Source organism: Molothrus aeneus, chromosome 21, assembly GCF_037042795.1.
Source record: "Molothrus aeneus isolate 106 chromosome 21, BPBGC_Maene_1.0, whole genome shotgun sequence".
Taxonomy (NCBI): Eukaryota; Metazoa; Chordata; class Aves; order Passeriformes; family Icteridae; genus Molothrus; species Molothrus aeneus.
In genome coordinates, this window is record NC_089666.1 from 7235042 (window position 1) to 7262104 (window position 27063).

At 51.3% G+C, this 27063-nt stretch overlaps 1 protein-coding gene across 1 annotated transcript; it reads right to left on the reverse strand.

Annotated features, from left to right (window-relative positions):
• Positions 1 to 3596: 3596 nt before the first annotated feature.
• TMEM201 (transmembrane protein 201) lies at positions 3597 to 26687 on the reverse strand. The gene is made up of 11 exons (XM_066563826.1): positions 26614 to 26687; positions 21356 to 21476; positions 20665 to 20859; positions 19064 to 19240; positions 18072 to 18469; positions 17583 to 17786; positions 9292 to 9509; positions 8798 to 8869; positions 7426 to 7689; positions 7148 to 7279; positions 3597 to 6730 (listed from the first exon to the last, which is right to left on the reverse strand). Exons 1-11 carry the CDS (start codon positions 26685 to 26687, stop codon positions 6633 to 6635), a joined length of 1953 nt encoding a protein of 650 aa, XP_066419923.1. The 3' UTR covers positions 3597 to 6632.
• Positions 26688 to 27063: the final 376 nt, after the last annotated feature.

Sequence of the window (27063 nt, forward strand, 5' to 3'; positions counted from 1 at the left end):
CCCTGAAATCAAAAGGGAAGAGATCCTTACACAGTAATTACAACATCGTTTATAAGAAACACATTAACAATGAACGTATGCAAACATACATAACCAGCATCAATATAAAATAACCTGTATGAAAAATCCCATATAAATTCACTTTAAGTACAACCCCACAAGATTTCCAGTATTAATCCAAGTATCCTTGGTGTTTGTTGGTTTAAGATATTTTCCACCAAAAACAGACCTATATTGCTTTTCCATAGACCTTGAAAGAAAAGCTCCAAAATAAATTAAGGACACTTGAAAGAATAAGCGCCCTGCATGAGGCAAGAACTGGCCTGTGCAGGACTCCTTCAGACCCAGAGGACGCGCGGCACCATTCGCTTGCCCGGTGCTGCAGCTCCCTCTCGGGCTGCCTGGAGGCTCGAACATCAAAATCACAATTTTCCACAGATCCAACCCGCGGGGTCAGCGGAGCAGCGCGGTCCGGTCTCCTCGGGAACCAGGGGCGCATCTCGGGCACCGCACGGCGCTTCCCTCCGGGCGGGCTTTGGTGGCTCTCAGGGACCCGGCGGCGATGCGGCGGCGCCCCGAGCCCTGCCCGGAGCCGGGCTCTCATCTGAAGGCGGGGGACAGCCGGGTCCCCCGCTCGCAGGTCCCCGCCGTGTCCCGCTGGGCGGGGCGCAGCGCCCAGGCGGGCAGCGGCAGCCCCGGGGGCACGGCCGGGCTCCGGGCCGGCAGCTCCGGGTACCGGCGGGGCAGCACCAGCGCTGCCCAGGGCCCCTGCGGCCAGCCCGGGGGCACCGGGCAGGGCGGCGGGAGCCAGAGAGCGGCGGGGCCCGGGCGGAGCTCGGGGAGCTGCGGGGGCTCGGCGGGGCCCGGGGCGATCCCCGAGGGCAGCGGGGGCCGGAGAGCGGCGGGGCGCGGGGCGATCCCCGAGGGCAGCGGGGGCCGGAGAGCGGCGGGGCCCGGGGGGATCCCCGAGGGCAGCGGGGGCCGGAGAGCGGCGGGGCCCGGGGGGATCCCGGAGGGCGGCGGGGGCCGGAGAGCGGCGGGGCCCGGGGGGATCCCCGAGGGCGGCGGGGCCCGGAGAGCGGCGGGGCCCGGGGGGATCCCGGAGGGCGGCGGGGCCCGGAGAGCGGCGGGGCCCGGGGCGGTCCCCGGGGGCGGCGGGGGCGATGCGGGCGGGCGGCGGCGGCGGCGGCGGCGGTGGTAATTCTCCCCCGGGTACATGTCCTGGAAAGCGGGGTCCAGCACCCACTCGCCGGCGCGGCCGTGGCGGCAGGGCAGCCGTCGGAAGCAGGGGTTGAGGCTGAGGTTGTGGCGGACGCTATTCTGCCACTGGCGGCCGGGGCCGCGGTAGAAGGGGAAGCGCTCCGCGATGAAGGCGTAGATGCCGCTCAGGGGCAGCCGCTGCCCGGGGCTGGCCCGGATGGCCATGGTGATCAGCGCCACGAACGAGTAGGGAGGGCGCCGCGGCCACCCCGCCGTGCCTGCCTCGGTGCCCGGCTCCGTGCTCCGCTCGGTGATGCACTCGGTGCCCGGCTCGGTGATGCGCTCGCTGCCCCGCTCGGTGCCCGGTTCCGTGCCCGGCTCGGTGATGCACTCAGTGCCCCGCTCGGTGCCTGGCTGTGTGTCCGGCTCGGTGATGCGCTCGCTGCCCCGCTCGGTGCCCGGTTCCGTGCCCGGCTCGGTGATGCACTCAGTGCCCCGCGCGGTGCTGAGCTCCGTGCCCCGCTCGGTGATGCACTCGGTGCCCGGCTCGGTGATGCGCTCGCTGCCCCGCTCGGTGCCTGGCTCGGTGATGCGCTCGCTGCCCCGCTCGGTGCCTGGCTCGGTGATGCGCTCGGTGCCCGGCCCGGTGCCCAGCTCGGTGCCCCGCTCAGTGCCCGGCCCGGTGCCCAGCTCGGTGCCCCGCTCAGTGCCCGGCCCGGTGCCCAGCTCGGTGCCCCGCTCGGTGCCCGGCCCGGCGCCCGCCGCCCGCCGCTCGCCGGGGTCGGTCTCGGCCATGGCCCCGCGCTCCGCTCCCCCAGCCCCGCAGCCCCTTCTAAAGCCTCGCTCCGCCACCCTTCCACCCCCGGCCCGGCCCAGTCTGGTCAGTTCGCGGTCGCCGCCGGGTCAGGACGGGGCACGGCTCGGGGCAAAGCTCAGCGCTGGGAGCCGGTCCCTGCCAGCAAAGCCGGCGGAATCGCCATCGTTCCCTACCCCCGGCGGCATCAGCCACGTCCAGGGGCAAACACAGCCCTGAGCCCCGCCGGGAACTGGCCCCGGGGCCGCCCCGGTCCTGCCGGTACCGGAGGGTGGTGGAGAAGATGCTCCACTGCAGCAACGTGGATTCTACCGGGGTCACACCTGTGCAAGCACTGCGAGTCGTTACATCCTTCAAAACACACCTGTCTGCAGAATTAGTAGCGAGCTGTTGCCAGCCATTTAATTAAAATACATCCTATTTTAAAAAATGTTGATCAGCTCATGCCACCTGCCCCCTAATTTACATTACAAAATAAAACCATAATTTAAAGACCATACAGTAATACATAAACACCCTCAGTCATGATTTAATGAAAAAAGAAACCACTTAAATGCCTAATGAACACAGAAGTATGGTGTGCATAGAACTGGACCACTCACACTAAGGTGAAAACTTATCCGGTTTTATTTTTTAAAGAAAAATATTCCTCTTTAAACACAAAGCATGAACTAAAAACCTCCGAGGAACAGCTTCTCCTTCCTTGGAGCATGTTTAACTAAACTGTACAGTGACAGAGCTCCCCAAAGAACACACACATATAACATACAGTCTTTCTTTCACAGGAAATAAGGTTTAGGACTTGAAATTGTTCTCCTCACCCTCTTTAGATACCCATTCAATCCAAAAATACTCAGTACCTTACTCCTGCCCCAGAACACAGTGATGATAATTTCTGGATGCAACATATATCTAAAAAAAAAAAAAAAAAAAAAAAAAAGTTTGGGCCGAATTGGCCCATTCTAGCCTTTTAACAAATGTCTGTGAGAGAGGTTAAGACCATTGTTATTTCCAGGAATGGTGCTTGGAAGAAAAATATAGCAGCATCCACAGGCAACAGAAGCCCTTCAGTCCAGCTGCCCTGTTACAAGGACCCCAGCCAGTCCAGCAGGGATTTGCAGATGTTCCCAGCACCCAGGAAGAGGGAGTGGGAATCAAACATTCACAGGCCTCATCTGTTGCTTGAACAAATAGCCTAAAATTCAGTGAATCTGGCCTACATATGCCAGCAATGAGTCAATGAGTTTCCCCCCCCCCAGTGACCAATTTAATGTCTAAGATTTTATGTTAAAAGGTATGATAAATTTCAGAAACCAGCAACTTGTTCTACCCACTCCCTCTATCCCATCAAATAGATATGTGCATAAAATTCCACATCTGCCAAACTCCTCAGACTGTGGAACTGGAACCAGACTCCAAAATACAAATTCTTTCTAATTCAGAACAGCAAAATCATCTAAAGTATCTGCAAGGTCTCAGAACATGCCTAACAAGCCCATAGCCAAAGAAGAAGTACCTGGACATTTTCAATGGAAAGTAGGAAATGGAAAAGGTCTGTAAATAAATCTCATTTATACTCGACTTCATCATTAATTGTTGGTATTATTAAGTCATGTTCAGATCTTTATCAGGCCATTTTGTAAAGATCTTTCCCACTCCATACACTCCAACAGTTTTTGCAGTAGGAAAAGTATTAGAAAAATAAAATCTCCCCCCTGAACAACACTGTATGAAGATCAACATCATCAGTCACAGATATTTTTACAGGGGACCAGATAAACTTCTGCTTCCTCCAAACCAGCTTTGTACAGAAAAGAGCAGCAAGATAGACACAGTATCTACGAGCTAGATTAAGGCCAACAATATAAAGACAAACATGGGCTCAGATCTTTTGAAATGAAGAAACCTTGCAAATGTTTTTGTACATCTGCATGCACACACTCACACACACACTCACACTCACACGCTCGTGTGTTCCTCAGGCAAAGGCTTCACAACCGTGAGAGCACCACGGGAGAGAGTTCTAGCACCAGAATGAAAAACTTCCCTCTGCAGTAATAAAGCCCAAAGTCTCTCTATTGCTTTGGACAAGGTCACCAAGCCCCCTCCCAAGAGCCGTTTGCGTGAGCAGCTCAGAGGTGCAGTGACAGCTACGGTGTTCCTGCTCCGAGTGCGGCTGTGGAGATGCTGCAGCTCCTGGGCTGGGGAGAGGAGGACAAGGTTGGCATTGCAGTCTGGTCCAGTGTGGTGGTGAAACTCAGCGCAGGCTGGGAGGTGGAAGCAGAGGTTTGCATACACAAAGTCACAGTGCACTTCTGCTGGGTGATAAGGACAAGCACAGCCACGGCATCTTCTGGCAGCTTGTCTGTGCAGGACAAGGATCCGCGAATGGCACGACACACACCGCACCAGAACATCAGGAAACCCAGAGAGCAGAGGCTGAAAGAGGAGCTTGGCAGCTGCTCTGCCGTCATCCTGCCTGTACACATGCTCGGGTGAGCATGCAAAGTCTATAAAAGGGACAAAAATCTCTTTACAACAAGGTTATGGGTCCGGTTTGGCTACAAGGAACAATTCATGCAAGTTACAACAGAACTCATCATCCATCTGCAGCACAGCTTTGTGCTGCAGGGCTCTCCTGGCTCTGGGCCTGTGTCCAGGAGGTGCTGGCTGTGCAGGGCTGCACAGCTCTCTGAGGAGGCTGGGGGAGATGCAGGGTCAGGAGTGATCCTTCCTCAGCCCCTTGGATCAGCACGTGTGTGTGCAGGCCTGGCCTCCCCTGCAGGCACAGCAGGGACCAGTCTCACCCACGGGGAGGGCAGCAGCAGCAGCTGGAAGTGGGCAGCTCAAACCATGCAGGGAGACTTGGAAAACACAGAGACACTCAGTTTTTCAGTGCTTGAATCAGCAGCAGCAAAGCCCCATTTATGCTGTCACATGCACGCTGATCAGTCTGGCTGGGGCTCCCATGGGCTACCAAGTGAGGCTGGGGAGGAACTCAACTAAAACATGCAACAAAATAAAAAACAGAGTGAAAGGGAGGGTGATCATCACTGCCAGGTGGGGCTCAGGTTCAGAGCAGAGAATGGTCAGCAGCAGATAGACCTTGCTCTGTGCACATGCAGGAACACAAGAGAGGAACAACAGCGAACTGGAAGGGAGGGAAAGACACAGAATTCACCAATTCAGGATGCAAACACAGGGCAGTGGGGTGGGACAGGGAAATTTGAGGTAAAGGAGTCCAAAGGAAGAGACAACAGAAAAACTCTTAATAGATCCGAGTCCTGCTTCAGGAAATACAGAGCTAATGCCAGTCAACTCTCTTCTCACCCGGCGTTTTTCATACACTGGTAAATCTCTCTGCACTTGGTTTTTGGGAACCAAAACATCAAGATCAGGATTTCTTTTTTTTTCCCTAAGATGCACTAAATGATTCTGAGTGTTCAGCACAATATTCTAAATGGCCCCTGAATTCTAAGCAATGCTGAAGACTTACCCGAAAGGAGAAATACCCAAATTACAAACTGCTTTTGAAAATCTATTACTTTCCTTGGGCTAGAAAAGAAGAATCCATCCAGAAGGCTGAATTGTCCAGAAGCAGGTTTGGCATTTCTCACTGAGAGCACCTGGGCATTTTACTAAGAAATATCTTAAACAGTTACTTAGCAAACCCCAATATCAGACTGAGGTGTCAGGTTTCTGGATAGATGTATACAATCAGACAGCTCCTCACCTACCCCTAACAGGACAGATTTGTGCGATTTACAGCAAGAACAGGCTCTGCCACTCACTGCCTCAGTGAAAACTCCAGCAGAGCTGAGAGCTGAAGCCCTTTGTGGTGCAAATCACACCCGGATCCTTTCTTTTTGCCACTTCAGAGTATCACAGTTAATGCCTGCTGGGATCCCAGGCTCTGATGCAGCCAGCACAGGGTGTCTGAGAACCAGCATGGCCACAAGGAGCTGGTGAAAGTGGCCCCAGGGCCAGGTCCAGCTGGAAGCACAAGAACGTCTAAGATGCAAGAACGTGACAGAGCAGCCAAGGTCACCCATGTGCTTAGGCAAGCTTAAGGCAACTAAAGAAAGTTCACTGACAATTTAGAGGAGAATGCCAGAGAGAAGGGAGAAGAGGAACCACTGAGCAGAGCCTGGGGATGCTGCTAGAGTAGCCAAAGCCCAGCACCAGCTACTAAGCCATCCCTCTTCTTCAGCTCATTTGCTCTAATTCTCCCTGTTTTACCAGCACCATCAGCATGAGGTCAATATGTCAGGAAGAAGAGCTGGGGTAGGTTCCTAAAAACGCAGCTCACACATTGTCAGGCTTGTGTCTCAGGTCAGTTCTTCTGAAAGGAAGTGTGTGGGCCATTGGACTGGCCTCCTGCTTTGAGCTGGAGCTGGGAATGCTGCCTGCCATCTCCAGGGACACTCCTGGGATGTGTTCTACCTGGAAGGGATGGCAGCAGCTGCCCAGGCTCCTTTTCATGCCAGTTGAGTGTACAGCAGTTTTTTAAAGAACAGCATGCACCGGTGGCATGGCCTTGGCCATGAAGCCGTGGTTGGGTTGCTCTCATCTCCTCAGGACCAGGTGGAACCAGAGAGACAGGGAGGGCGGGCAGCAGTCAGCGCAGGCTCCTGTAGACATAGGCTGATGTGAAGACAGCATTGAGGGTCAGGCTCACGGCCAGCAGGCCCCGGAGGGCTGAGGTCCCAAAGCGGCCTTGGCAGAGGGGAGAACACAGAGAAAAAAGGGAATTGTAGAAAAAGATGTTAAACAACTGGTAAGTGAAAGTGAACATGTGTTGTACTGCTTCTCTCTCGCCAGTGTTTCAGCACAAGCAGAAGTTGCTGAAGCACTTTTCCTGTCAGGAAAGACTCCACTGCTCTCTTTTGGCTCTATTTTCATCTCATCTCATGCTCCTGACACCTGCATCCCCGTCCCTGTTCTTCTGTCTTGGTTTAGCACTTTGTCAGTGTTCTTCAGACAGTCCAAAGAACAGGAATAGCTTTGTTAAGATCTTAGAAGGCAGGGGGTCCATTTTGCAACTACTAATTAATTTGGTTTCCAGGAAAGATCTCAGCTACCCTCACAGAAATACTCACATGTGCACGAAGCAGTCACCAGACTTGCACTCACCTCTCCAGCCTGCCAAATCTTCCCCTTTGGTAGTTGTGTCCACCACACAGGTAGATGAGTGTGACGAGTGATCCTCCTTTTTGATGGAATTATCACTGCAAATACTCCCCCCTTCCACAGCAGATCTCATATCTGCGAGGAGAAAAAGACAAGAAAATTCACCACGTGGGCTTCTCCTGCAGGTTCCGCAGGCTGTGGCCTGGATGCTGCAGGGGCTGTGCCTGGGAGCAGCTCCATCCCACAGACACCCTGCGGGAGGGAGGGCAGCGCTGCCGTACCGGGCACGCCGCGCTCGGCGAGGCTCCCGCGGGGGCAGCCGGGCAGCTCGGGGCCGAAGGCGTTGCTGTCGGGCTGGGTGTGCTCCTCGGAGCTGCTGGGGAACAGCAGCAGCTTCTGCCCCTGCAGGTTGAGGCGGGCGGGGCTGATGAGCGGGCGGCGGAGGCGCAGCGAGCCCGAGCTGGAGGTGACCGAGCCGGCGACCGAGGGCGCCGGGGACGGCAGGCGGGACGGGGCTCGGCTGCCCGCCAGCAGCGACAGCGGGTCTGCAACGCAAACACCCGCGGGAGTTACAGAGCCTCTGAACAGACACAGACAGAGCTCGCACAGAATGTTAAAAGCTGCGAGAAACTTCAAAGAATTCAAAATTATTATCTCTCTTTCTGTAACCATTGTTTAGAGATACGGTTCTCCAGAGTGTGCTATTCATAGTTCACCAACAGCGTGAGAAAACATTCCTAAAAGCCAATCAAGTCTTAAGTCCGCCATTGTTTCCATAAAAGCTGTAGATTTTAATAATAAAATGTATTTTTCATACCTTCTAATGACAGAGTCTCTGTATCACCTTTAGCTGTCCCCAATACCCCTTTGGTAATAACACCCCATGGACAAAACCACCGGGTTACCATCCCACTGCGACAGGCACAGTTCTCTTTAACAGTACTACAAGGAAAAGGAACTGGAGTTGCAAATGTTCACCAACGTGTCTTGTACTAAAATTCGTTATTTATTTGAGTCCCCACACTGCAAAACACAGAGAAATCCCACAAGTACTTTAGTACACTCAGGAGTGACTCAAGAATCAGGTTATCAGGAGCCTGGTGAGCTTTGTCTTAGCTCAGCTGAGTCCATCCAGGAGAGCCTGCACAATCCGTTTTGCAGGTGAATGAACTGTACTGGCACATCCCTCAGAGCTGCTGAGGAGGTGCACTGGGAGCAGGAGGTTTGCACGGCCCGGGGTGCGACAGCAGCACAAACAGCCCAGGGATCCGTCTGGGCCAGAAGGGCAGCAGACAGGTCATGGAGCAGCCAAACCAGCAACTGCTGCACTCTGCTGGGAAAGCTACAAAAGAGCTGCCCTGGAAGCAGCCGAATTCTCCTGTCCAAGCAGGCTCAACTCTGCTCTAATGAGCAAAGGGCTCCTTGTTTTGTCTCACTGATGCCACCCAGGGAGAACATCCAACACACACAACACCTGGCTTTAACGCCATCCCAGTTCTAGCTGGGGCTCTCCGGGCAGCATTTCTAAGCAGCAAAATGGACATTTTCACTGGAATGCGAGCAGGGAGGAAAGAATTCAACCAGACCACGTGTTTCAACCCACTCAGTGCAAATCCTGCACAGACTGTTGCTGTGGAAGGCCTGGAGCAGTACCTGATGTAGGGGACTCCTTGGAGTAGGATGACTGCGAGGCCGGCCGGCTTCCACTGAACAAGTAGCCAGAATCTAAAAGCAAAACCAAAACAATTTGAACCCAGCTGCCTCAGCTACTGCCAAACCCCAAACCCTAACTAATGCTGCACAGTGCTCTGTGCCACAGGAGCCATCCCTGAACAGGACTGTAACGCGTGGATCCAGTGCCATTCCCTGTGGGACAGCGCCCGCACACTCCCTGGCTCCCTCCCAGCCCAATTCCTCCTGGAATTGCAGCCCCACTCCCCGTTGCACAGCCCCTGCACACTCCCTGGATCCCTCCCAGCCCAATTCCCCCAGGATTTGCAGCCCCAGTGCCCTGGGCCAGCCCTGCCCTCACCCGGATTCCTCCCAGCCCAATTCCTCCTGCCCCACTCCCCGCTGCACAGCCCCTGCCCTCACCTGGATCCCTCCCAGCCCAATTCCCCCAGGATTTGCAGCCCCAGTGCCCTCACCTGCCCGTGCCAGCGAGGGGATGGTGCCCAGCGAGAGCGCCCTGTTGAGGCGGCCGGGCAGGGAGGACGAGCCCGTTCTGCGCGGGGACCTGAAGAGCTGCTGGTTTGTCAGGTGCAGGATGCTGGGTGGAGTTGGGACAAACAGAGACGTGGCAGGTGAAGGGAAGGCTGTGCCCGGGCTGCTGGGAAAGACAGTAATGGAGTCCCCAGAGAGGTACCTGCAAAGGACACGCATGACAGACACTTAGCAAGGAGAAATCCCAGCAACTGCCTCTCTTGTGCTTGCAGAACATTTGTTTTGTTATCAGATTTGGACTAATTTTTCAGTGCAGGAGTGCTGAAGTTTATGGGAATGTTCCTACACGTTGGGGAAAAAAAGAACTGCCCAACCTTACTTGAATTATTGTGCACCAACCTGTCCCACAGTACAGGGTGGAACAGTTTAGGAATGCCAGTGATAATACCCTGGATGAGAAAATTACCCAGAGAATGCTTTAAGAAGTCCAGATGTTAAAATACAGGAATTTTGTATTATTTTTAACAATTGAATGAAAATACATGAAAGGAAGTTTAGAATATGAACCAGAATCTCTGTTCCCCTGAAAGATTTTTTTAGTTAGAAACACATAATAGAACTGTCAAATAAATCATGATGAAGAACTGAGTATGAAGTGCACATGTTTTTAAATGGAGATATCTGACTTTGCAGATACAATATTTGGAGGCTTAATCTCACTTCTGATGGAAACAGAGACAGATGAGAGCAGCAACATGGTTACATGGCTTTTCTTCTGTCAGAGGAAAGCCAGGAGTAAATCAGAGGGTGAAGAAAATCTCAGCCTTGCACTGTGGGGTGATTTATGCACGTGTCATTCTGTCCTGGAGATAAAAGAGGTGGTGCAGCAATATTATGCCTTGCTAACTCTAGAGCGAAGATTACAATTTGAAGTATCTTATAAACCACTTATCTGCTAGTAGGAGGCAGCCATCACCAATCCTGACCAGCTTAATGAGGCTGAACACGTGAGCCAAGCAGGGTGCTGGTGCAGGACATGCCTCCACCAGCAGCCAGGGACGTGCTGGTCTGGCAGCCCCAATGGCCCAACCTCTCCAGGATGCAGAGGAGCTGCAAAGGGGCTCCTGCTCTGCACCCACAGGGAGCCTCAGAGCACCCCCACACATCTACCCCACCACACACACAGATGGATGTGCCCAGCTCAGATTTGTAAGAGGAAATGAATGGGAAAGGGAATTAGAAGCGCAGCTCAGGACTGATATGAATCATAGGAGAAAGAGTGATACCTACCCCTCACTGTGCCATGGAGGGCCAAACCAGAGCATCACCTGTGAGCAACATGGCTCTTCTGTCCTAACTTTGCACCTTCTGTGTCTTTGGGCCAAAGGATCCAACTTTACACAGCTCCTCGGTGCAGCAGAAAACAGCTTAACTGGTTTATTGGCTTTTGGAAGTCTTTCATTTAATGGGCTGGAAGCTATTCTAGTAATTTATCACTCATAACCACAGTCCTGGGACTGTGACTGTTTTGGATCAGGCTTCCAATGGCTCTGCTGCTCAACAGCCCCACTGCTCAACCTCACCCAGTCAGGGCAGCCAGATCCTCAGGGCAGTGAAGAATCATTTGTCTTGAACCATCCAGAAAAGGAATTAGCAAAGAGGAGCTGAAGGATTTTAAGTACAGCTTATTAATGCCTTAGGACTGAATTCTGACCAAAGTGTGTCCTAAACATTGATCTGTTCTAACAAATTCCTGCTAAGTGTGCAAAATCCTATTCCTGTTCTCTGCACTCTTTAGTGTTTGCCACTGCCATGTCAAGAGGGCTCAATGCTGCTAAAAGCTCTCATGGCAATGTGCTTCATGCCTGAGAATGGGCAGCTGAACTAAAACTTCTTCCAGAAGCAGATAAAAAAAAGGTGAGGAGATCAAGAGGATCAAAAAGCAGGAAGGAGCCCCATCACAGCCCTGGGATGGAGCACTGCAGCTGTGCCTTTGCTCCAAGCCATTTGTCTCATGGTAATAGTGGCTCTGGCAACTATTAAAAAGCAACATAAAAAAAAAAAAGAAGGAAAAAAAAAGGCTCTGGAGTCAGATAGTTTGTGGAAATAGTCAGGGCCCGGAAGCCGTTTATTTCAGAACTTGATATTGTGAACATCAAAAGTTGGGTATCTTAATTAGTGTTTACAATGATCACAATGTTACTAGACAGTCGGGCACAACTCTGCTACACAGATACTTTAAAAATAAATAAATAGAAGGTTCAAGAAGGGTCTTACATGGTATGGGACTGTACACGGTCCTGAAGGAACACCTCCTGCCAGGAGAGCCTCCCCACACACTATAGGTGTGTGCCTTTTTAATTCACATTTTACAGAGATGCTGCACCAGCCCTGGGACAGAGACAGACACGGGAGGGCAGGGGCAGGCCAGGCTGCAGATGGACCCACTCCTCTGTCAGATAATTCAGCCCATGAAGAAAGAAGGGGAGATGCAGTCACAGGCAGGCAGCTTGGGGGACGTGCCCAGCCCCGGCAGCTGGGGAGCCAAGTGTCAGCCAGGGGCCGAAACACTTCCTCTGGACTCAGTGTCCCCTCAGAACTGAGCTGCCCATGTGCAGCAGGGACCTCTCTCCCCGGGGTGCAGAACAGGTCCCTGCCACGCCAGGGACAGTCGCTGTCACTGTGCCCTGGCACTGCTCCGCTGCACCTCCCCACTCAGGGCACGGCCTCCTGTCAAACCCACAGAACCACGAGTGAAGAGCACTACAGGAATAAAAAACAGGCACAAGGACAGGGGAGAGTAGTGCTAAAATGGGCACAGCTCTCAGACACATTAATATTTTGATATGTGGCTTAGAGAGCTACAAACTTCAGCTGCCAAGAATAAGAACTCCTCTCTCTTGCCTGTTGTTCTGAAAAGGGAGGGTTGAATTAGAGCTGCACTAAGACCTTCTAGAGCACAGATGCTTGGCATCAATTGTGCCTTTTTCCCCCCAGCTGGGGCACAAAGTGGGGAGTATATGTGTGTGTATATGCACATCCTATGCCTACACAAACCCAGACTTGCTGGCATGCCAAAAATGTCCAGGGCACCTCCTCCTGCCTGTACACTCAAGAGCTTTGGTCCCAACGAGGCTTTACAGGGGATGACTTCAGGACTGAGTACTGTCCCTTTCCCTGGAGAGCACTGCCGTGGCTCCAAGAGCCAAGTGTCCTTGCAGGTGACAGCACACCTGGAAGGAGCTGGCAGCTGTATGTGACAGCACACAATTTCAATAGCATCTCTGAAAACCAAAGCAAAGCCACATAGCACAGCTCCCTTCACCTTTCACGAGTGCAGTCAGTCTGGAGCAATTATCCGGCTATTAATTATATTAATTTTTATAAGAGCATAAATACTTTGTCCACATTACATTAATACATAATTCCTATAGCGTCTAAGCAGGATTATTAGCTTCACATAATTTCAGCACACTTGAAAAATATTCATAAAGCCAAAATAATAAGCCACTACACCATTTTTATATTCCCACATGTCCTCACCCTTTGACACACCCAAGCTCACTAGGGCATGCAAAGCATGGATGTAGGAGAGTTAAGAGAAAGGAAAGAACTGGATATAAACACAGAGTATTGAGAATGGTAAAGGACCACAAAGGCGTCAGTTTGCATGCACTGATGTCTCTGAGGGCCCCAGGAAGAACAGAAGCAGCAGCAGCAGAGATGCTGACCTGGTTGCTGCCTCTGGGCTCTCCTGCAGAGCCTGCAGAGCTGCTCAGAAATGTTAGCCCAGGTGTCCCCCTTGCCCTGCCACGCTCGGTGGTGGCACAGGAAGGACAGAAGCGCTGGCCTGGCAGACACATGGGCACTGCTGCAGCCATGTGCCACCAAGCAAAGCAACACAGTGCTGTCCCAAATCTTGCCCAGGAAAAGGCACTTCATGAACCCACACTGGCCCCTTTATAAATCTGGCTCTGCTGGGCAGGGTACAAGATTTTGAGCTGGCACATCAGCCATGGCCACTGAGGGCCAGTCAGGCACTTGGGGACGGAGCAGATTTGATGCCAAGGGACACACAAACCCACTAACAATCCCTCAGCACCTCTGCTCTGCTGTTACCGTCCCCTGGTCCAGACACGTGGTTAGTATGAAAAAACAGCACCTTGAATTAGGGGCTTTTGGGCTAAAACCCTCTAATATTGTTAAGATATTCACATGCTCTGGCCTGCATGGCTGAGAGAATCCTCAGGCAACAAAAGTGCACCTGGAGACCACCATGTGTTCCTCTGTGGCCTGAAGTAAGAGCCCAGCTAAGGGAAACCAAGAAGCTCAAGGCAGTGACCAAGTGGTTCTGGATGATTTTGTGTCAGCTGTGGTTGTTTGTTACCAAGACTTTGTTAGCTCTTATCCCACCCAGCAGAAGGAAATGTGTGACACAAAATAGCACCTCAGCTGCACAGGATATCACCACTGTGCAGCAAAACACACATTTTCTCCTGCTGGACTCACTGTGGGGCAAGCAGTCATGCAGTTAGATGATGTACTCAGATATGTACATTTAGATGACATCTCTAACTGCTGAGTGAAAAATGCAAAGCACCTTCCATACAGAACCTATGGCACGGCAGTGTCTGGAACAGCCTATTTGGCTTTGGAATCAGGTGTGGCAAGAACAGTCTCAGCAAAGGCAGTAGTGGTTTGACTGTTTTTTTTTTCCACAGTCAGCAGCAGAATGCTGCTAACTTACAACTTCTCTGCAGGGCTCCTTGTCTGAGACACAACTGGGACGGACTGAATGCTACAGTTTATAAATCAGAACACCTCTGGACAAAACCCACCCTTCTCCTTTCTTCCCTCACCCCTAAAGATCCATCATCCTCCACCATCAGCAAAAGCATGTGAGACAAGGAGAAAGAAAGGAGCCTGTCAGCATCAGAGTCTCTAAAACACCAAAAATTCAATTGCTGCAAGGTTGGTTTCGAGGCTCTGAAGTTGTTGTTTTTAGAAGCAGCAGCACAGACATGGTGAGGCAACGAGAAGTGGGGAAAATAGGCTGACACCTGAGCAAAAACAAAAGCTTCTTTGGCATTAAATGAACCCCACTTCAATATGTACTCTGTAATTCTGTTTCACCTTTGAAATTTTCCCAATTACAAGCACAAAAGTTCTTCAATTGTAAGTAGTGAACAAAGCACCATAGAGATCAGTTGTACAGCTTGGCCATAAAACAAAGTAGCTTTCTGATGTTCTGACATAAATTAGTGCAACTAGTAAATGTACTTCATTTGTATTAATCTGCATAAAGTGAAGACAAACGGATGTCACTTGCAGTTAACATATCTCCCACATTAAAGGACTTGAAACTCAGTATAGATTTGCACTTGCTGTGCAAACAGAGCTAAAACATTCCTTAACAGGATTATTCAGGCTTCACAGTGTAAATCCTCTCCTTCCCACAGTTCCAGCAACTGCCTGTTCCCAACATTTAGTGTGCATCCTCCCCATCCCATCCCATCGCTGCACAGGGAAAAAGACAACCAGAGAAAGGAACAGGCATGGTAAACCACCGGAACATTTAAGAGCAAAACATCACAAAAGGTGCCTGACCCCAGGGAGCTTGAGGAGGAGTCAAGTTTAAACAGAAAGAAAAAACCAAAGTGCTCCTAAAAAGGGAGGAAAACAGATACTTAGAGGAGACAGACGATAGGAAACAGGACACAGTGAAGCTTAACATAGCCTTGGCTTTCAGCTCCTGAATAAAACATCTGGAGAGGCTTCCAGCCATCTTTAGAAGCTGCCACTGAGAGTTTCCTTCCTAGTGGGCAAGAGAATTTGGACAGATACATTTCATTCTTACCAATAAAAGGGCATTGCTGACAGAAATCAGGCATGACATCACCATGACCATTCCCACTGAGTTGGTCCATTTCTCATACCCCTCCTTTGAACCTTCTCAGTACATCCTTCAAAGATGAGATTCCTCCCATTCCTTGGGCACATCTCACAGGAGAACACCAAGAGGAACTTGCAATCCAAATTGTACAGGTAAGTGCAGAAGACAATCACAGATAAAAGTCTTTTCTTACATGTACTTTATGAGGAAAATTTGGAAGTCCTGAAGCAGGAAGGGAGGAATTAAAAAAAAGTCCAGATGCCTTATTTCACTTAATGGCCATAATAGCTCAAGGTTTTCCATGCCTGTGAGCTGGAAGACAAATGTTTTGGGTCAGGACTGATGAGTGATGGGATGATGGAACCAGACTTTGCAGGTGCTGGATTCCTCTTGTGGGTAAGTAAGTAAGTAAACAACCCTCAGCATCATTCACAAGCACCAGAATGGAGCCAGGTTCTGTGAGCTTGGATATTGCAGCTGTCTGAAGGCACCAGAAAAAGATTCCAAAGGAGAGCCCAGGTGGGCAGCAGGTCTGTGTGCCACTCCCTTGCTAAGGTACAGGCACACAGCCAGGAGCTGCACCTTCCATGACTCAGCCTGGCTTATTGTTAATGAATTTCAGAGCTTTTGGCAGTGCTACCTTTATGCTTTCACAATGAACAGCAGTTCGAGGAACAGTGAGTATGAACAGCTAGAAAATAGCTTTTGTTTCCTTTTAAAAAGCTCCTCTAATTTCACCAGCATCTGCAGCACTCAGTAGTGTCTGCATTTTTCAGCAGGAGCTGCAGATACTTCACAGTGAGAGCTCCACTCTGATTATTTTATCATTTATACACTGGAAGATGACTAGACACAATTAACTTATATCAGACTATTAGGGTGGTGAGTTCCACTGTGCTATTCTGAACAGAAGAAAATAGCAGATGTTCTGTAAAAGTGCTATTTCCTCTTGAAAAACCAAATTCCACGAGAAACTCAGTAGAGTGCCTTTCAAGCAACCATGCAGGATAATCAGACTCTTATCCTAAGAGGCCCCAACAAGTTAATCCTAAAAAACCCAAACAGCTGGAAGTTCCTTCCTCCCCACACAGTAATGCCCAGCCACCACAGCTTTCAACAGAGGAGTGCCAGGCACCCAACTCCAAGTCACGATTTCCAGACCATTTTTTCAGCAGTATTAGCACAATGCCAGACTGCAAAAAGAACCCCTGCAAGTAACCCAAAAAATCCATTGCTGTTGCCATGCAGTCTCACAGCAGAGCTCCCACCCCCTCCTATCTGTGTTCTCAGCAATGAACACTGACTGAGCAGTGGTGTACAGTGAAAGCTGACATGGTACTCACAGCATGAGCCTGTCAGTCCCATACTTCTCTTTCTAAGGCTATAGGAGTGGAGGAACAGAGGCATTTTTATCCAGTTGTGCTTATACACAGATGTTGCTCAGGGAGCAGGTGGGTAAAAAAACCCCAAAGAAAACTGGCACTGAAAGCAACAACCACTGGTAGATCTGAAAATTTTAACCTCAGCTGCATACTTTCAGGTATTAAGACACCCTGAGCTATATGACTTTTTAAAGCACCTTTTTGAATTAATTACTGAAGTTTCAGTCAAAAGCACTTAAGGACACTTCTCCATTTGAAACAGGAGCCAGGAGAAGGGCAGAGCGAGAGGGTGCTGTGATGCTACAGAGTGGAAGGCAAGAAGAACCAGGTATGGGCTCTGTGTGGTCCCCTCCTCGCGTGCCTGGGCACCACAGCACGTGTGAACAAGGACTCCAAATCCAGAGGCAAGTTCCCATCAGTTCCAAATTAAAACGACCAGCACCATTAGGAAAGTGAAGGTGGCCCGGGCCCCATGGTGGATCAGGGCAGAGGGTTCCTCTGTGAGTGGCTAAGGATAGAGAGGCAGTGAGGAGAACCAGGAGGACAGGAGGAGCCAGAATCTCTTTGGCTGGAGGAGCAGAATGGGGAGGAGGCTGCATTTATGGAGCAGTTTGTGAGGCAGCTGCTGGAAGAACTGACTTTGGGGAAGCTGGATATTTGTACTGCTGACGTAGGATGCAGGAGGAAGGGAGAATGGAGGCAGCACGAGTAGCTTCCATGGCTAGCAGTGGAAATGCTAGCACACTGGTAAGCAAGGATGGGGAAAAAAATTATATATATATATATATATATATATATATATACACACATATGTGTGTGTGCATATATAAATATATATATTTTTTTAAAAAAAGGAAGAAGAGATCTTCACTGCTTATCTAACTTTAAAAAAAGAGACACAGAGGAAAGGAAAATAACAAGAGGAGAGAGAAGCACCAGTCGCAAAGAGTTCACAAGGGTTTTTTCCTGCTTCCCCCAGCGTCACTGCTCTGGCTCTGACCTTCGGGGCCGGGGTCTCCGCTGGCCCGTCGCCTTCCGCGTGGCCACGGCTGCGGTGAAGCCCACCAGGCAGCACAGGGATGTGGTGCCAAACTTGGCCGTGTCCAGCCAGCTGGGCGTGTCTGCCTTCAGGTACCGCTCGGCCAGGTGCAGGCTCATCACCAGGAACCACAGCAGCGAGGCAAACGCGTCGATTCGCCGGAGCCTGCCACGGGACGAGAAACCAAACAGGACTTCAAACACTGCTGAACACAGCCCTGGTCAGGTCTGTACTGCCTCTGGTACAGCACATCCTGCTGCTGGGCGAGTGTCTGAGCAGATCAGCTCCAGCTTTTCATTCACAGTAATTAAGCTTAAATGGAATGAATCAAGGCATGCAGTACTACGTGTGCCATTCTGGAAAGTGTTTACCCCTGGATCACCGAGGCAACACAGCACTAGAGAGCCCCACCCAAGCAGCTTGAGCGAGACAGGAGCCCAGCACACCCACCTGATGCGCCCAGCCAGGAACATGGCCAGCAGGCAGGTGAAGAGCCCCAGCACAGCCACTGCCATCTGGTGATTCTTGCCGTAGGCCCAGGCCACGCTCAGGTTCTCCAGCAGGCGCTCCGGGAGCAGGCGGAGCAGCTCCCGCCAGCCGTGCCCTGAGCTGCCACCACCACCGTCACTGCCACTGTCACTGCCTGCACGGTGGCTCGTGCCAGTCCTGTTCCACACGGGGCCAGCGGGGCCAGGAGCAGGGACAGCTGTGCTGAGGGAGAAGGGGTCGCCTGACCCGTACAAGGCCATCAGAACCAGCAACGCACAGCTGAGGAAGGCCAGGAACCGCAGAAGGATCACCTGAGCTGGCGTGGTGATGGAAGTGGAAGAGGAGGATGAACACAGGCTCTGCAGAGGAAGGGAGAAACGCCTTGTCAGAAGCTGAATGAACTGCAGCAAGGTTTTGAAATGGTGCTGTATGAAACACTTCCAGATTGTATGGTTTACTGGACTGCTCTGCTCAAGTCCTAAATCTCTGCACTGGGCTGACACCACATGGGATTATTGTAGACTAGCAAGGAGCAATGGCAGAGACATGAACAGAAGCCAAGTCAGGCAGGGCAGTGAAACAAGGAGAAGGTCATAATTCAATTCCCACTGTTCTTTTTTTTTATTTTTCCCCCTGGTACTCTGTAATTTCCTGCACTGCACTCATAAATTGGTTTCCCTACCTCCCCTTCTCTGCCTGTCCCATTATTTTCCTTCCACTCTATCATTACATTAGACTTACCTTCTGGCAACTGTGCTGAATGACACCAGCAAGAGGAAAACCTCAAACTAACATTAGAAGCATCTATGGCAACTCTGCTGTGCTCTCCTAAACTGCAGGCACGCACCAAGCTCCCAGGGCTAGAGAGCCCAGGCTGCTCCTCCCTTTCCCAGCTGCAGGTGCAGTGGCAGAGCTGTCCCTGTCCCTGCCCTCCCTGGCGTGTCCCCACACACCTGGCTGTAGCTCTTGTCGGTCTCCCGGCGCCTGAAGTGGTGGCTGAGCAGCAGCGCCCGCAGCTGCCGGTTCTGGTGCTTGATGTAATACTCCACTGCAGCCTGGCACGGGCGGCACAGCTTGTAGGTCTGCTCCAGGTGGTGCTTGTACACCTCAATCTCCTCATCGTACTTGCCCTGGACAGAGAACAGCAGAGGGTGAGAAGTGCAGGTGAAAACTGGTGAGAAGTGAAAACTGGTGAGAAGTGCAGATGCCTCATCACCTGTCATGTTTGCCATTGAGAGAAGGGCAAAGCGTGACCCCAGTGTCACAGGGACAGCTCCCTGAATCGAGCTGCAGGCCAGGCACAGAGCCAGCCTCACACAGAGCTGAGCCAGCCTCACACAGAGCTGAGCCAGCCTCCATCCTAGCAGAGATGGCGAAGAAGAGCCTTGGAGAAGGCTGCTGTGGCCCAACATTAGGATGTTGAATTTCTGTGCCAAATTCTGCTGTCTTTGTTGAGATCTTAGGAATTCCACACAGCTGAGACAAGTAACTAGAATTGGTCTTCCTCTCCTCAAATGAGGGGACACAAAATACTTGTGGCTCCTTCACTTCAGGCTCATCCCTCCCTGGAACAGCCAGCCCTGCTGTCACTGACTGGATAACACAACCCCAGGTCTCTCAGCTGGCACAGGCACTGCAGCTCACTGAATGCTTAAAAAGGGACCAAAGGCTGGCAGTACTTGAGCAACTGGATAGGTCTGGCAAGAGGCAAGGACTAGAAATAAAGCTGAGAAAAGGGCAAAGATATTCTCATTAAGAGCAATCAAATTTCAATCTGTTCTCCAGGAATCACTCTGATTAAATCACTCATTATAATTACACAAAGCAGACTGGATTAGGCAAGCCAGAGAATGGACACATCACACTACAGCACAGTCTAACCCTAAGGCTTGACCATGGTTGAAGGCCAAGGAATGCAGCACTAAATTCTCTGCTCAGATCTTTAGGGAGCCATAAAACCGTGAAGGAGAAACCCCATTATCCCTCCTCCATGCATATTAAGTAATGGGAAGGCCAAGAAGTTGCTCAGCAGGAAATCCTGTTGCTGTAGCTGCAAAGTCCCTTTGCCCTCCTAAGCACAGATGCCTAAGCAGGGAGATTGTGGCTGCACAGGATTCCTCTCCCAGTTTACTTGTAAATGCAGAGCAGCACAGCCAAGGCCTCGGGAAAACAAAACCTATTAAGGGTTCATGTTAACTAGTGGGCTGCTGTGCCTCTCAGGTCCCATAAACTCAGCCGTGGGAAGAGCTGGAGGTGTAAGATGATCTCAGAAATATCTTGGGCTCAAGCTTCAGTTTCCAGTGCTCATCTAGAACAGGGGAACATTCTGGCTTTGAAGTAGAATTAGGTAAATTCACAACACTAATCACATCTCTGCACTGGAGTGCCACAGAGTGCTTCTGAAGACTGTTGGAACTTCATTACTGAAAAACTGCTCTCCCTCCTGCTTACTAGGCTGCAGCATGGAATAAACAGAGCAGGAATAGCAGATGCATGGATGGCAATGCCTTGGACAAACATTCTCCAATGATGGCAGTCCCTAACGAACACTCACCTCCTCCCTTGGTGAGAATGAAGCCAGCTGTTTGATTTTCATGGTTTGATGGTTGTTGCATTTCTTGCAGAGCAGAATTTGGCTGCTCACCCACTGCTGTGGTTTGGTAGGGTCACAGAAAGTTGGACTGCCTGACACGACGTGGTTAAGGTGTTCCATGTACTGGGCAGGGATGGGCTTGTTGTAGTCTCCATTCTGACAAAAAACAGGGGGAAAAGCAAACATGCAATCATAAAATCACAGCTAGGTTGACAGTAAGATTCCCCTAAGTTCTGTCAGCAGCTCTGCATTTCATTAGCATTCGCCTACGTAACAAAATAAATGAGTAAAAAAAGAGACAAAATGCTTCAAGTCTTCCCTCCATCTCCACTGTCCTGCACACCTATCTTGAGTGGCTGGTGGTGCTGGATTTCAGCTCAAGACAGGCTTTGCTATTTAACAGAATACAAAACCAGAGGAGAATTTTCCATACAGTAAAATAAGTATGCTCCAGAGATATGTCAAGGCCACTTTTGCCCTTTAAAGCAAGACAGGAACACTCGTCTCGATCTCTCTAGTCAGCGCACCCCAGCGCAGAGGATTCTCTCTCCAAGCTGAGGTGCTGAGCTCACGGCTGCTGCCAGCTGTGCATTCACTGCCCTGCAGCTGCCCCACGCCACCGAGGCTCCCCAGGCAGTGCCAGCCCCGGTACCTCCTGGAAGCCGTTGTACTGCTCGCAGTTGGGGCAGTCCCAGCAGTTGCGGTTCCCGTAGGGCACCACCGTGTCCTGGTTGCAGAACCAGCAGTTCACCGTCACGTGCGTGGGCTTCTTCCTGGGGGGACAACAAACATCTCAGGCAGGAGCCCTCGGCTCAGCTGATGGAGAGGAAAGCAAGGGGTTTCCAACAGTGAGATGCAGGAAAACAGCCAATCTTCCCATTCCATCTGCTTAATGCTATGACTTGGGGTGGTGCTTTTAGCAATGAAAAGCAGAAATAAATTCTGCCTGACAATCACCCCTCTGCTCCAGTACCATGGACATGCCAGAACTTCAATAACAACCTTGTGATTTACCCACTTCACTGTTTTTCATGGCCATATCTGGGGGTCCTCTCCATAATCAGCAGTGCCATTCTATGAGAAGGTGCAGTAGAATTGATGCTTAATACACAGGATTCCAGGAAAAGGAAGTCAGGATCCACAAGAGCTGCCTGTGACGGTGCTCAGAAACCCAGGAAATGGGCATCCCCTGCTTTTATGCACTAGAACTGAAGGGATAAAGACTAATGACCTTGATCCATGAGCCCCTTGTTCTCTAAAGCAATCCTGTTAAAACAACAGCCAATACAGACAAACAGCTGTGACGTGGCCCCACCAAAGCAGGTTGTGACAGATGTGTGAGCAAAGACCTTCAACAGCCAGACCCCGAGCCTGCCTGCTAGAGAAGCCCTGCATTTGTCTCAAACCTCAGTGCAAGGCCCAAGAGAGGCTCCCTGGCAGCCGAGGCACCACAGCCCAGCTGTCTGGGCTCATCAGGACCGGTCCCAGTTACATTTCCAAGGGAGGGCAGCTGCCCAGGACTGGCTGTGGCAGCTATGCAGACAGATGGACCCAGCTGCCACAGCCCAGCTCCACCAGGGAATAATTGATCTGTGTGGCTCCACTGCAGCAGCAAAGAGGGCCACAGAGCAGGGGAGCAACAACAGCATCCAAAGTGCTCCCAGCTGAGAGCAACTTCTCCCAGCTCTAGGGAATGTTCTCTGCTGCTGAAACATCTGAGTGCTGCAGAAGTGCTGCCTGGCACCCTGCAGCCAAACAGCCAGGTGGGCCCTTCTCTCCCAGCCATCATCTCTGTGGCTGGATCTCCACAATTAACATTTTTCCCACTCACATTTCCATAGACCATGCCTTGAAACTCTGTTCATAAAACATCGAACCCTCAAGCAATGTCTGAGCCTCCTGTTTAGGCACTAACAATGAGGATATGCTTGAAATGAAGCACTGTAAAGTCAGAATGTGCAGAGGATTCCCTGCCAGATGCTGAAAGAAAATGGCTGGAGCTACTAGGATGACAGAGTCTCATCTCAAAATAGATGCAAACACCCACACCCCCCTTAAAATGAATATTCCCTGCTCAACTTTCTTCACTGCCAAGGGCGCTCAACTGATCTGAGTTAAAAATATCACTGCTAAAACTAACAGACAAAAAAAAACCCCCAAACCCACCCAGAGTTTGAAGCAGACAAATCTAGGTTGGTGTCTGAGTTATCCACGAGCTGCTGCTGTCCAAAAGCCAAGCACGTGTCAAAACAGGCAGATGAAGGAAGGACAGCAGCACCTGCTGGATGAGTTCAGTGTCACTGTCACAGGTGCACAGGCTGTGCAAACACAACCCGCAGGTTCAACCAGCAGCACACAAAGCCTGCAGCTCCTGGGGCACAGCTGAACTGCACCCTCTGAGGGAGGTTATTGCCCAGGAACTGCAGGACCTGCCACAATCCCCTGGCACCACCGAAACCCCTCAGCCGCTGCCCACCCCAGGCTCTGAATTCCATGACGTGACAGAGGCAACAGCACTAATTTCAAGGGTGACAGAAGTGGAAAGCGCAGGTGAAGCAATGAATAAAGCAGTGGTGCTATAAAGGAAAACCCATCAGTGCCAAACCCTACCTGAGAACTCGCTAATAATATCAGAGACCAAACCCTCAGAGTACTCGAGGCCTTTCCATCCTTTTCCAAACAGGATTTCATTTCTTGCTCTGGAGGCTCAGGAAGTACTACCAAGGATTAAACAGCACCACTTCATTTGCAATATATGCAAAACAAATGGCTAAGTCCTGGATTATTTAGGATAAAAGGCAATAATACTTCCTTCTGTGAACCTATAATCTGTTGCCATAGAAATAGGTGCAAAAAATCCCAAATTCCCAATCTGGTGGATGCAAAAGAACAAGGGGAGAAAAAGGTTGTTTAGGCAAGAACATGTAGGTAGGGTGCTAATTTTCTAGTAATTGGGCAGGACTAAAAAAAACCAAAAAACAAGTTCTGCATTTGGAAACACTCTCAAATACAGATTTAACTACTCTGGAGCTATATTTACCTTGACTGAATTCAGGCAGCAGCTGAGGGCAGTGAGCTAAAGCACACACTGCTTCCAAAGCCAGAGAGTGCCAACACAAATCGAGCCTTTACCATGTGCTCAATCCCTTACAAATCCAAAGGCAAATCATCCCCGAGGAGTTCATAATCTACCACTGCACTAATCTGAACCAGCTCCACTGGCCAGAGAACCTCCCTGCAAACCAAAACCTGAGCAGCAAGAAGTGATTGAGTTACTTCAGGCACAGAGAGATTCCACTCACAGCTGACGTGCTGTGCTAACTCCCTGTGTAACCTGCACGCCCAGCCAGGCTCAGAAAACATTCCCAGGCCTGGACAAACTGTTTTGCAGGTAGAAAATGTTTGCTTAAGGGGAAAAAATTGAGGGGAAAATACCTGCAGTAAACTCAGTTATGACATCAATAGCTAAATGTCTGACATTGCTCAGATAATATGACACCCTGTTCCTTTGAGAGAAGCTGCTGGATTCTTTATTTTGTTCACAAAAATCAGGCTGCAGCTCTGCAGGTCCCACTGACAAACACTGGCTAGCAACTAGTTTGTCTGTCATGTAACACAAGGAGGAACTCAGGCTCCTTCCCAGCACTCTTCACTTCTCATTTATACACACATTTAAGGTCATGCTGAAGCCCATGCTTCTAACGGATTGCCAGAACAACAGTCTACCTTGGTAAGTGCTGGCAATAATAAACTGGATTTGTAAATATTTTTATTTACATCTATTCCCCACCCTCTTTAAGTCAGAAGATGAAAATGTTTACTTTTCTGTAGTATTGAAAGAAACACTGGTGGATGTGCAGCTCTTCGCTGGGTTACCAAGGATTAGAAGAATAGAATTCTCTATTAAAAGTACTTAAAGCAGCAGCCTCATTCTGGCACAACTGGATCACAAAGCAATTATTCAAATGGCTGTGCCAGCACATCTGAACAAAAAGCACACAGGGAAGGGGAGCTGTTTTGCACAGGTCAGTTTTGACCAAGCCACACCTGGTGGCAGCTGGACAGACCAAGAGCTGGCACAGCACTGCTGGCACACCTGGGTTCAGAGCTCAGCTCCCTGGCAGGGAAACTCCTGGGTGGCACAGAGCAGCTTGTGCCGATGCCCATCACCCGTCAGGGCAGACCCAATGCTAAACCCCATTTTCCAGTGCAAGAAAAACACATCACAGCTGCCCAGATCCCAGCAGGTGAGCTATAACACGGATGGATTTGCTCAGAAGTAGCAGCTATAGACAAGATTTAGCCACAAGAGCAGATTTCTAGCGCAGTGATGTAAGTTACAATGCAGCCCGTCCTCCCTCAGGAGCCACATTAATGCCCCCTCAGCCAGGAAAAAGGTGCCCAGTGGACTCAGGCAGGGACACCCAGTGATAACCACCCCAGGCTCTGTTCCTATCAGGACATCAAATCTGTTATCTCCTTGGTAAACAAAAAGCAAAGGCAGCATTGTATCTATGTCTCATATCACATCTGTGCCCCTTATTAAGCTGTCCTCCTTGATCACTATCACTGACTAAGATTCACTAAATCAAGGCAGAATAAGAAATTTGGAAGTATCAGGATAGTACTAAGAAACACAACATGTAGCTTCAAAGAATTATCAAGGTCACCTGGAAGAATTTACCGGCAGTCTTCAAGGACTCGGGAAGAAATGCTTTCAATTCCAGAGACCTTTTGATGAACTCGAGCAAAACAAACCCACTCTCCTCACTCTAAAGGCATGCTAGCCTCAACTGGGTCAAAGAAATCTTGCCTGCTTCACTGGAATTGCCTTTAGGCCACTTGGATTTCTTGGCTACCCTAAATATGTCAGAGAAAGGCCAAGTCTTGTATATGGACTAATGTCCCATTGATCATTGATACGGTTAAATAAACAGCAAATGCTTTAGAGCAAGCCTTAGGCATCACATAGAGGATACAGGAATATGCTGCTCTAGCAAAGCATTAACTTGAAGTGAACCTTAGCACAGGGAGCCCTTGGGACTGGCTTGTCTCCAGTAGAAGCACTTAATAGATGAGCAGGCTGCAGGGTCTATTGCTGCTACAGAGCCTGAAATCCTTATATTCCACACGTCCCTACATTCCTTTCGTGCTATGCTAGATTAGAATCTGTCAAATTAAGCTTTTCTCCTTTCATGAGATCTGAATCATGACACGTCTCCTGATGCTTTTCAAGCCTGGCTTTCAATCGCTCTGAATTTGTTCTGAGGTCAGGAACGTTCTGTGCAATTAAGAAACAAGTAACCAAAGAATTTTGGTCTCTAATCAATAATTTTGACTTGTACAGAATCTCCCCTAGTTCTAGCACTGTGCTAACAGCTTTGATATTTACAAACCTGTTCCCCAGCAATCCATCCTTCACCCCACACCAACCAGCCACAGGAGCAGGATCTTCTCTTTCCCTGCCTCAAAGACGTCGGGCAAGGAGCAGGGGAGAGGCGATGGGCAGCGCTGGGATGCTCGGCCCGGCACACAAAGCCATTCCCGGGCACAGAACGCTTCCAGCCGCGCTCCCCGGCGGTGTTGGGGCAGCGCCGGGATGCTCAGCCCGGCACACAAAGCCATTCCCGGGCTTTTGGGGCGTCTGTGCTTCCAGCCGCTCTCCCCCGCTCGGCCCTGCCCGCACCGCCGCCCGGGGCCGGGCCCTGCCGGGGCTCTCCGGGAGCGGCCCCGCTGCTCTCCCACAGCGGGCGGGCCCGGGCCCCGCGTGGCGCCTTCCCGCCGCCGCGGGCCGCATCCCGCCATGCCATGCCCAGCCTCCCTCCCTCCTCCTCCTACTCCTCCTCCTCCTCCCGTCCTTCCGTCCGTTCTTCCCTCCCTCGCTGCCGTCCCCGCGCCCGCCGGCCGTACCTCCGCGCGATGCGGTAGAGCAGCAGCCCCGCGGCCGCGGCGCAGGCGGTGACGCCCAGCCCGGCTCCGTCCATGCCGGCGCGGCGGCGCTGCCCCGGCGCTGGCGGAGCCGCTTTGTAGGGGCGCGGCCGGCGCCCGGCCCGCCCCTGGGCCCGCGGGGGCGGCGCGTGACTCACGGCGGGGCCGGAGTCGTGCGGCGGGGCCGCCGTGACTCAGCGCCGCAAAGGCCGAGATCGTGGCGGCGGGGGCGGCCCGGGCCCGGCCGGCCGGGGGCGGCCCGGGGAGGTCGTGCCTGGCCCGGCGTGCCTGGCCCGGCGCCCGGCGCACACCGGGGACAGCGCTTCTCCTAAATTTAGCGCGGCGCTGTCGGTGTGACGGCGGGGACAGGCCCCGTGAAGGGCGGCCGCCACAGCGCGGCAATGCGCGGAGTGTCCTGGGCTGGAAGGGACA

Bases quoted from the DNA above. Each gene is read 5' to 3' on its own strand.
- TMEM201 (XM_066563826.1), bottom strand. From the start codon at position 26,687: ATGGACGGAGCCGGGCTGGGCGTCACCGCCTGCGCCGCGGCCGCGGGG. The intron at 9,510-17,582 runs GTCAGAGCCAGA...TGTCCTTTGCAG, and splicing joins CGGAGACCCCGGCCCCGAAG to GTACCTCTCTGGGGACTCCA. The intron at 7,280-7,425 runs GTACGGCAGCGC...TTCTCCTCGCAG, and splicing joins CGCCGAGCGCGGCGTGCCCG to ATATGAGATCTGCTGTGGAA.